This window comes from Labrus bergylta, chromosome 14 (genome assembly GCF_963930695.1).
Source record: "Labrus bergylta chromosome 14, fLabBer1.1, whole genome shotgun sequence".
Classification (NCBI taxonomy): Eukaryota; Metazoa; Chordata; class Actinopteri; order Labriformes; family Labridae; genus Labrus; species Labrus bergylta.
This window is the reverse complement of record NC_089208.1, coordinates 11,417,039-11,427,692: the sequence shown is the minus strand read 5'-3', so window position 1 is coordinate 11,427,692 and position 10,654 is coordinate 11,417,039. Positions and strand designations below refer to the sequence as shown.

At 37.6% G+C, this 10,654-nt stretch overlaps 1 protein-coding gene across 1 annotated transcript; it reads right to left on the bottom strand.

Moving 5' to 3' along the window:
* Positions 1-2,571: 2,571 nt before the first annotated feature.
* On the bottom strand, positions 2,572-5,349 carry LOC109981472 (dicarboxylate carrier SLC25A8-like). Its single transcript, XM_065963129.1, has 8 exons — positions 5,199-5,349; positions 4,790-4,919; positions 4,461-4,599; positions 4,141-4,348; positions 3,854-4,051; positions 3,645-3,746; positions 3,384-3,564; positions 2,572-3,290 (listed from the first exon to the last, which is right to left on the bottom strand). Exons 3-8 carry the CDS (start codon positions 4,584-4,586, stop codon positions 3,176-3,178), a joined length of 930 nt encoding a protein of 309 aa, XP_065819201.1. The 5' UTR covers positions 4,587-4,599; positions 4,790-4,919; positions 5,199-5,349; the 3' UTR covers positions 2,572-3,175.
* Positions 5,350-10,654: the final 5,305 nt, after the last annotated feature.

Here is a 10,654-nt window from a genome sequence, read left to right as displayed (position 1 = left end):
TGGCGTGTTTACTATATAGTGCACTCTATAGGTTGAGTGGTGAGTGATTTCGGACACAGCGCTTGTGTTCGTAAATGAGAACCTGCCTTCTGCACTTATTCCAGACTCAAACAATCACATTTCATCAGTGGACCAATGTCAGAGCAGGACTTTTCTCTCATTAGACAGTTATCTGCATTGTAAGAGCCAATATGCAAATTATTGATTAATACTAAATATCTAGTTAAAAATGATTAAAATCTAATAACAGTAATTTAATGTAAATTCATAATGTTTAAAATTGTTTTAAAGGCATAATTTAGTCATTTATAAATGATAAAAAGGTTTTTGTTTATGTTTTTGGATGTTTATGTTATGACAGCACTGCGTAGTTAAAGTTGTGACGGATGTGACGTAAGCAGTTTGGAGTCCAATATTGATGGAAGCTACACATTTTTTTGACCGTGCGTTTGACCGTGTGTTAAACCTGTATTTTATTTTGAAGTTTTTTCAGTAAGCCTTTTAAAAACGAAGGAAAGCTGTCCTGTCTTTTCGCTCGCGTTGCAAATACTGTGAGTTGATTCCAAAAAGTGGTACAGAGGACGAAGAAAGAGACGGAGTGCCACTACATGCATTGCTGCGCTTTTAGTGCTGAACCCTATAAATGTTCAGATGAGAAAATTTGTGTCAGCCAACCACTTGCCTTGTGAACTTTAATACAGACAAGCACTGTTCACATTTGAAGAACCTACTATTTTTAGGGCCCAAGCACCAACCACAGAGCGGGGACCCTATTGAAATGCAGGTCTTTCTTTCTTTCTTTCTTTCTTTCTTGTACCAGGTCTCTTGAAAAATGTGACATTTTGGTTGTTTCACAGATGACATTTGCAAAATGGCTCAATAGTGCCACTTTGAAATTTTCTAAAAGAGCTTCCCATAGACGTTACTCTAACCTAGATGTATGAAACTAACTTTGCATATCAAGCATGACAAGACCTACAAAAAACCCTCTTGATACCCTCAAATAATGGCTAATTTTGACGTTTGTCATACTTGAATGAACTTGTCCTAGGGGTTTCATCTGATCAACAACTTCTTTGGTCAACGTGTTGTAGACACTTTGGGGATTAAAGTTATCAAAAGATTTAGTGGTCTTCAAAGGGTGTGTCCGTGGTGGGCAGTCCATGTGTTTTTTGGCAATGGACAAAAAGATAAATGATTATACCTCTGATATGCAGTGGTCAATTATCAGATCTCACATGTCAACATATCACACACCAGGCCAGCACATTCATAATTGTAATTTTTCTATTAGTGACAGCACCACCTATTGACAAAGGGAAGGTACTGCTCTGAAGAATCCCTAGTGATTCCTACAAGTTTTCACATATTCTCCTCAAAATTGATTTGAACTAAGACCTTCACCATCTGAGCTTGTACAGCTCAAAGGTCTGCTTCAAATGCTGTGGCTATGGTGACATTGTGTGCCAAGAAACAGGAAGTTGTTTTTTTCGGGGGGCTTGACACAAAAAATAATTGACCTGTGACAAAGTTGAATGTTTGATATGGGTTTTGTCAGTGTGTGTAGCTAAATGGCTCCCCATAGAGGTTACTTTGACCTACATATTGGTTGGTAGAGTCGTTGTCTCTCAACCGGTAGGTCGAGGGTTCAATCCCCAGCTCCTGCAGCAACATGTCCATTGTGTCTTTGGGGAAGACACTTAACCCCAAATTGCGTCCGCTGCTTCATGAGCGGCGTAAGAATGCGTATGGATGGGATTAGTTGCTTCAGATGGTCTCACTACATAGCAACCTCTGCCATCAGTATGTGAATGAGTGTGGATGGGTTGGTGTGACATGTGGTGTAAAAAGCACTTTGAGTAGTCTAGTCAGAAGACTATGAAAGTGCTGTACAAGCTCAAGTCCATTTGCCATATATGAATTTATATTTGATTATGTATTTTTTTAAATACATTTTTGTCTTTATTTCATTCAGTTCCTTCACAAGCAAACAGTTTCAAACCTTGACTGGACCAGGAAGGTGGGCAGCAGATACAACATTTTCATGCACACCTTTCTGTAGTAGCACCTGCAGTATTATATGTGGAGTATCAGTGCCTGTTAGTTGTGGAGTTGGATTGAGTTTTTATGTTGTCTTCTATTCAATCCTTGTTGTGGAATGCCTTTTGTCCGATCAGATAACTTGCTACCAATGCTTTTATAGTGAAAATCAGCACAACTGTTTTATTAGTCATATGCATAAGGCTGCAGAGTGCTAAAGACAATCACAGCAATACATTAATCAGTTTCCTTTTCTCCTGCAAACTTTGATATCACAGCCGGTTTACGGTGGCTTTGCAGTAATATGTAATCCTGAAGCAACATCTTGATCAATCTAGACATAATGACATTTTTCTTTACCCGACCTGTGACATTAATCGTTTGTGTCAACCTGAGGTGTGTACTACAAAGTTAAAAGTTCAAGTTATGTTATAAGCAACAATGGAATTTCTCTTTTCCAATCAACTACTTGATATGTTCTAACTATTGTATATAGAAGGTCAGTATTTGACAGAAAACAACAGTACACTATTTATACATTTTGGAAATATTTATTACTGTACACAACATAAATTATTTATGATTTATTGACCTGCAATAAATCATGCTATTTACAATAAGCAGCGCATAAATTAACCTATAAAATCTAACAGTAAAGCATTTCACATGATTCACAATAAAGGAAGCAACAGAAGGAACATAGAAATCATCACAGTTTAGGTCTTTGTTGCCAGATCTCAATCTGACTATTGCTTTTCCCCTAACACAACATTATTCAAATAATCTCACAGTTCCTCCTTGTAAACATGAAATCGATCATCAAAGCTACTGACCAAGGTTTTAGTGAGTGTGTTAACTAGAGATTAAAACAAATCTTATGGAATAACCCCTACACATCCGTCTTTTACCCCTGAACCAAGAATACGTATTACAATACTTACTGACTTGAGTGCTTAAATCACTTAAGGTACTACAACAATGCCCTCAGAGTCTATTTTGATTCAGTGTTCATTCAGGACGTCGACAATTTGTGGCTTCCTCCCAAAACCTGCCGGTCTCCCAAACTGCGAGTCACTAATGGTCACAACTGCGATAGCTGTTTCTGTGCAGTAGTGTCTGATGTCACGGTCATTGGTCAAAATGGTGACTCCCAGTACATTTGTGCTCTGGTCATCCCTCTTTTAATTTGTTCATAGGTCACAAACATCACAATGTTCCAGGAGCCCAGTCGTAGGAAAGACGGCATGAACCTTTAGGAAACAAACAAAAGAAAAATGAGACAGTGCCTCAAAAAGGTTGTTTTTTTGTTGTTTGGTTCGCTTGTAAAGTCAATGTGAATTTACCCTTTATAGAAGGCAGAAGGTCCTTCTTTTCCCAGCATGGCGAGAGCACAGTTGATAGCACTGCTGTACTGACCAGCCCCTGAATTCATGAACCGCGTTTTAACCACATCCACAGGAGAAGCAATGACTGTTGTGCAGAAGCCAGCACTGAAGGCAGCAGAGAAGTGGCATGGCAGGTTGTCTGTAGAAGAGCTGAGTAATAAGTGTCTGAAAACCTTTATCTGCATATTGTACAACAATGTGTTAGCTTTACCACCTCACCTGTCATTAGGTCATACTTGAGGATGAGTTCCTTGATCATGTCATAGGTCACCAGCTCTGTACAGTTTACAATGGCATTACGGGTGATGTTTGGCATACAACCTAGAAGACAGAGGAGGTTTGTCTTCAAAAAACAGTGAAGGGACATTCCAAGATAAATTCTTATAGATACAGCTTAGTTTTTATACTGCAGTACAAATTGCAAGCACCTTTCCAAAGCCCACGTACTCCCTCATCCCGAGCAATGGTCTTGTAGGCCTCCAAGGTGCTGTTGTATCTCCTTTCACCATCTGCCAGTCGTACCTGAGCTTGGAAACGCACCTTAACAACGTCTGTCGGTTGTGCAAAAGCCACTGCCATTGCTCCTGTGGTGCAGCCTGCCATGAGACGAGTAACAATCCCAGTACCTGTGCAGCATGTGTCCATTAGTGTCGGTGAATTCAAGAGAAACAACCGTGTTTGTGTAATATGATGACACTCAGGTTATGTAACTCACTGTCAGAGCCTCGTGTGTAGAACTGCTTCATGGAGTCGTAAAGGCCTATCCTGACAGAGGCGAAGCTCATCTGTCTCTGGAGTCCGGCCACCAGTCCATTGTAGAGACTCCTGGGCCCCTCTGTACGCACCATTGTGGTAATGGTGCCAAACACTCCTCGATACTTCACAGCGTTGGACCCTTCTACTGCGTGACACTCCCCCTGGATCTAAGCAAGAGGGTTAACGTTCAAGAATTGTTAGCAGCAGCTTGAGATAAGTTCTGACTAGACTTAATCTCAAGTTTATACATTTGAAGTTCTGACAAACATTGTGTCTCACCTGTAGTCTGACTTTGGCAGTGTCCAGTGGAAAGGTGATCAGGTCAGCTATGCAGCCAGCAGTTCCTGCTCCGAAGAATTTGACTGCTCCAGAGGGCACCATGTCTTTGGGCTTCACGCCAACCATTTCTATGTCTGGGCTGATTACATAAATGGAAATATCTGCACTTAATGTCATTTACTCAGGGCATCTGTGTAGATCAAGATACTGAAAATACTCATCGATCAAACCAGGCCATCAATGCAAACACACAGTATATAATGCTCTTTTTAATTAGCAATTCTGAGTGTGCAAATGTTTGAGGTACTCATGCTAAACTTTGTGCATACCTGTTAGTAAGGGTAACAAAAAATCTTCAAGTTTCCTCCAGAAGTACACTTGTTCCTGGAAGTGGTTTTGTTTTGAAAATGCTTTGGGCCATAAACTCCAAAGTGAGCCAAGCAAGCATACCACCACTCACTGAAACAAAAAGCATTCATTTATTTTTCATTTTTAGAATAATTCATATTTTAGGTGTCATGCATTTCACTAATAAAACGGTCATTTTGATAACTCGGTGATACATTAAACTTGGGTTTAGTTGTACAAAACACAATTGAGCAAAGCATTTAAAACGCTTAACATTTCACATTTTGTTTATCTAATCATCTAACACTTAAATATTAAGTGGCAAAAATTGAGCTTGATACCACAGATGATTTTAGAAAAAAAGAAAATTGTCCTCATGTGAAAAGTTACCTAAAAGTCTTCCAGGAAAGTTATAATCCAGCACAGTGGGAACACACTGTCCTTTAGGAAAATTAGTCCCTTTCGTTTCCTCCTCTCAAGCGGTTTGCTTTCTGTTCACTGCTGAAGAGGCCTCTGAATTTATAGACACTTTTTGCACATGTGCACACCTGTCATGTGCACCTCGGGTGTTTACTAGAGACTGAGAGACACAGCCGGATATTTGAGCTGTTGTTGATCTGCTCCTTAGAGAGTCATTATGTCAGGGACTCATACTATATGTACTCTATAAACTCGTACAAATATTTTTAGTTTCGTTTGTTGATTTATTTATGTCGTCATTAACTAATTTTATGTTTACTTGTAGGGAGAAGTATACAGTTACAAATCAATTCCACACACCCCAACATTTATACTCTGAGCTCATTTGCAATTTCTGTCTCTTTATTGTCTTTTAAAATGAAGAAAACTCAACAAGAAATATAGAGAGACATCAACCAAAACAACAAAACATTATTAAGAACACAAAAATCAACAACTTGTAGGGTGACCTTGAGTGTCCTGAGAGGCGCCCTTAAATGAAATGTATTATTATTATTATTATTATTATTATTATTATTATTATTAATAATATTATTAATATACAAGCCCTAACCCTAACCCATACAATCAAAACCTAAACCGAACAAACACTATTTTAGCATTAAAATTAGGATTACATAACATTTCAACTTTGTGGGGCAGCTTGTGATACTCACTGACATCAAGGAACATTCCTCATGTTTCTATTGGTTGATATAATCAGCCAATCAGATAGGGTGGCCTGTCTGGAGTCCCAACATGTTTTTAGGGAGCATTTAGCTGGCTGACAAGAGGTCTGCGATGGATAACATTTTACACATCTCCTTCACAGTGTTTGTGCTCCAAAACTCACACCTAGTTCAGGAGTTTAAGGAATTCCGTTGTCCTTCCTCCCTGGAGGTCATAAAATGACAACATGTTCCAGGCAAAGGAAACGCCATGCTTCTCAGCCAATAATGAACGAGGGTGGGTGGGTTGCACAAAGCATCTGTTAGCCATTAGCATCTGTCCATTCAAACCAGCAGCACCCAAATAAAGCTCTGCTTTCTGAACAGGTTAGAGTGTTAGAAAGTGGAGACACTTATGTATTGCAGTGTTAGGAGTCCTGTGTGTGCATGCCAACATATCTGACACTTTTCATAGAAGCTTCAGGTCAGGTCCATGGCAAGCTTAAATCAAGTCATGCGGTTGACTGAGCAGAAATGTCCTCTTCATATTTGTACTGTTTCACCTGTCCGAACATGTGTGAGTATGTTGTAATATCCCTGAAACTGTACGGCTAACTTCTTACATTGTATCATGCACATTAGTGTGTGCTGCTGCTTTATTTGTTTTTCTTTATAATGTTAGTAATTGTGTTTTATTATGTTTGAACATCATTTGGCAAACTGTTTCATAATTCAGTAGACACAAATCTAACAGTCCCTGAAGTTTTTTTTTCCCAACAAGGCTTGAGAAATGTCCTTTCCCTGTAAATGCCCTGCACCTCTAACACATTTTCCACTCTTTATTGTATTTTATTAAACTAGTTATTAAAGTGGCCTTAACTAACATTTATACTGATCAAGATCCTCATGTAGGCTGCTGGTTGTGATTATGGTACATCCTGCATGAGGAGATCGTTACGTAATTAGTGTGACTCTATATGTTGTGTTTTATATTTACTCTCAGTTTATCACTTTGGTATTCTTTTTGATTGTTAAGCATTATGGTTAAAATATCAGTAATAGTAACACATATATAGATTTAATAACCAAAGTCCAAAGTGGATTTTCTCTTCATTGTACTTGTTTCATCTTCATCAAATTTGCAAGTAAAATATTGGAAAAGTTAAAAAAATAATGAGCCACCTTTCACCAGCTGCCTTCTTGACCTGGAGCTAAAAACAGGTTCCTGGGAACACAGCGTGAATAACCTTTAGACACACTAGCAGACCAGTAAACAACTTGCTGGTCCGGATTCAACCAGCCTGCAGTGACCTCACAGACAGCCCTCGGAAGATGAATCTGAGCCGTCACCACTCCGCTGTCCGGCTATCGGAATACCATGAAGGTTGAGTCAGTGCTGTGAAGCAGCATATCTCCATTACACAATAAATACAGAACATTACACTAAAAATAAAGTCAGGCCCTGCGTCACTTAAAGGTTAGTGGAGCACCAATGACCCAACATGTCTCTTTCATCACATGACCATTTGTACATGAACATCTGTCCGAACTATTCTAAAAACCTCTTATTAGGTAAGAAATAATGAAGACTAATTCTTTTGGTATTCACTATGACATACAATATTTCATAGCTCACACAAACTGATATTTCACACAGAGAACTTGTGTCCCTGCATACCAGAAAGGGAATCAGCTGTTAATTGTTGTACTTATTTTTGGCCATCATTGCTAGTCTCAAAGTTTTTATTTTCAGCTTTCATCAGACAAAGCAGACAAGGGATCGGCTTGCAGACAATATCTGTGTCTGTGGAGATAAAGCTTTGGTTGGCCAGGAGCATAAATAGTCCTTCCACTTTACTGCTTCTCCTAGAAACAAAGTTAAACACATCAAAACTAATGAATGGAATACCCAAATATGTAGAAAAAACAAGAAAAAAAAGTAAACTTTGGCATGAAGATACAAATAATTAAAAAGACATGCAACCCCAATCAAACATGAAAAAAACACATTTTGTTCTTGGTGCGAGACAAATTCGCAGATAGTCTGACAGTTACCAACCAAGCTTATTTGAGTTTTTGAAATTCTCCTGTTAGTCACTAAATCTTTCCACAATTAGGTTTTGGGTATCTTGATAAAATGTTTTACTTATTTAACACAAGATTCAAGGCTCAAATGGTCCACATAAAATATATGGGCAGGATGGATTTTCTGCAGCAGCTGCCATGGTGATTGCCAGCTGCTCCTATCATTGTGTAAGAGCTGTTTGTTTTAAATTATTAATAATTCCCTGATCAGTGAAGGCATCATTGTTCAGATTGGTAATGTTACATTGTATTTAACAAACTAAATGACTTCACCATCAACTCTTCCTGTCCTCTATTGTGCCTCAGATTAACAAGTCTGCAACTGTAGACAGTCAGCTGTCACAACATGAATCCTTATGTAACAGAGATGTCTTTCATTGAATAGAAGTGACACAGACTGGACTGAAACTTCTAGTGATAACATCTACACATAACCACTTGTTTTGCTCATTGTACCAATTAATTGTATAACTCTTTTTTTTTTTTGTTGATGACCTCAGGAGGTTCTCTCATTTTTTCAGCAGATGCCAAGATATTCTCACTTTTTGCCCTTTAATGAGATTGTGAAGACCACACTTCTTTGATGCATCTCAACAGTGTCTGCCATTAGATGATTCTTTCAGCCTGTTCAACACTGACTTACAATCTCTACACACCTCCTGTTTGCAACGCTAGACCCTCTGATACATTTTCAAAGCAGAGAGGACCACCATGGTAAGTCAAATTTCCTGACTTTAGTATATAGGTGGAGTGTAAATTCAATGAGTAACGCTTTTAATGCTGCCATCTTGTGTTCAGAAATATAGCAAAGCCCTAGAATAAAGCGCTGCTCTTTAACTGTTTTGATGCAGTTGAAAACTTATTTTAGATCTTTATTTTAGGGTACAAAATTTTACCTTTAGGCTTGAAATCTATTTCTCACTTCTCAAAATTACTTACTGTTCTTATGTAATTCAGAAACAAATAAAAGTTTAAAATCATTTAACATCATTTCTAAATGACCTGTCCGCATGGGGTCGAAATAGTAATTAAACTGTCATAAGTAAAAAATATATTTTGCTTACATAAAAGTATAGTCTTATTTTTGGTCAGTGATTTATTTAGCCTCTTTTCTTGGAAATAGTGATGATATTTATTATCGTAGAAAGACTAAAACTAAAAAGTCTGAAAAGAAAACAAACATTTTGTGACTGAGCTGTAGACACATTTTCAAGCTAGGAAGTGGTAAACAGTATTATGTTGTTAACCAAAGCAGTATTGTATAGCCTTTGGGTGGCAGTTATGCCTCAAAAGGTCAGAATCAAGCTATAAAGGAAATCAAAGAAGAGGTCGAGCCCTATGTGAAGATTTTCACAGATGGATCCTAAAATCCTAATGATGGGATGAAGTTGTACATTTTATGTCCCAGAACTGAAAGTGAAGATAACCAGGAGAGCAACAGATCACACATGCAGTTCAAATGCTGGCAGTAGCCTTACATGATAGAGGAAACCCATGTAGATATTAATATGTTCAGACTCAAGGGCAGAATGATTAGTATTCATCTTCAAATCGTAGACAAGATATTCTATATGACATTTGGATTACTTTTGTACAGAAGCATCAGATTAGAAATAGATGTGAAGTTTGTGTACCAGATCATGTAGACGTTCAAGGGAATGAGACAGTAGATCACCTCACTAAAAATGAGTTTAAAGCAAATCCAAATTCCAATAAGGAAAGCAGAAACATAATAATTTATATGTTAATCAAAAGGCAGTGAGAGGTTTTCTGGGACACAGATACTAAGGGAAGACATATAAGATTCAGCAGAAAGTCGGAGAGAGGGAAGATCACAGGAGAAAAACAGAATGGACAGCAGGATAAGACTATGACATACCTACTACATTAAACTCATCTCAAAATCTCATCTGGAATCATCCAAGTCCAACATCTAAGGGAAACGTGCAACTTCTGCAATCAAATGGAAACTGGGGAGATGTCTGCTCCAGTTACACAAATGAAAAATATAAAGGACTTACAAATAGTTCTTGGGTAATTCAAATATATCTTCACCTTTCTACATAGCCTAATTTTGGACTGACAACTAGAGTAGGTTATAAACAATAAAGGAACAGTAAAGGTTTATGGAACAATCTCAACAGAGAAACTAAAAAATCAAAATCAAACATGATATTTAAAAGAAAAATTAAAACCAGTTTGTTGAATAAATATGAGGAAATGTGTCAATGAGATACTGGTTTCTTTTTTTTTTTTCGTGATGCTGTAATAAAAATGTATTGTGACATACTTTGTGCATAATGAATTGGTAAGGAGGACTTACAAGGGGGGCTGCCAGTGGCTGTGTTTGCCTGCAGCCAATTTAATTTAATTTAAATTGTTTTTGAATTAAGTGTTCTGTTTTGTTTTAATTAATGTTTTGTAAAAGAGGGGCGGATATTTATAAGATTCATCTTCTTTCTGCTCCTTTTCATTCAAAATTTCAATTTTTATGTTTGTTTGTTTTTCTTAACTTTATTGTTTTGTTTTGTTTTTTGAATGAAATAAAATTGACAAATAAAATAAAAAATAAAAAATAAATACAACAGTAGGTGGCGATAGTGCTCCGCCTAGTAGCAGTCACCACTTAAAGAA

Coding starts and splice junctions, on each gene's coding strand:
- LOC109981472 (XM_065963129.1), bottom strand. CDS start 4,586: ATGGTTGGCGTGAAGCCCAAAGACATGGTGCCCTCTGGAGCAGTCAAA. Junction 4,052..4,140: donor CTACACACGAGGCTCTGACA/GTGAGTTACATA, acceptor CATGCTGCACAG/GTACTGGGATTGTTACTCGT. Junction 3,747..3,853: donor AGTACGTGGGCTTTGGAAAG/GTGCTTGCAATT, acceptor TCTGTCTTCTAG/GTTGTATGCCAAACATCACC.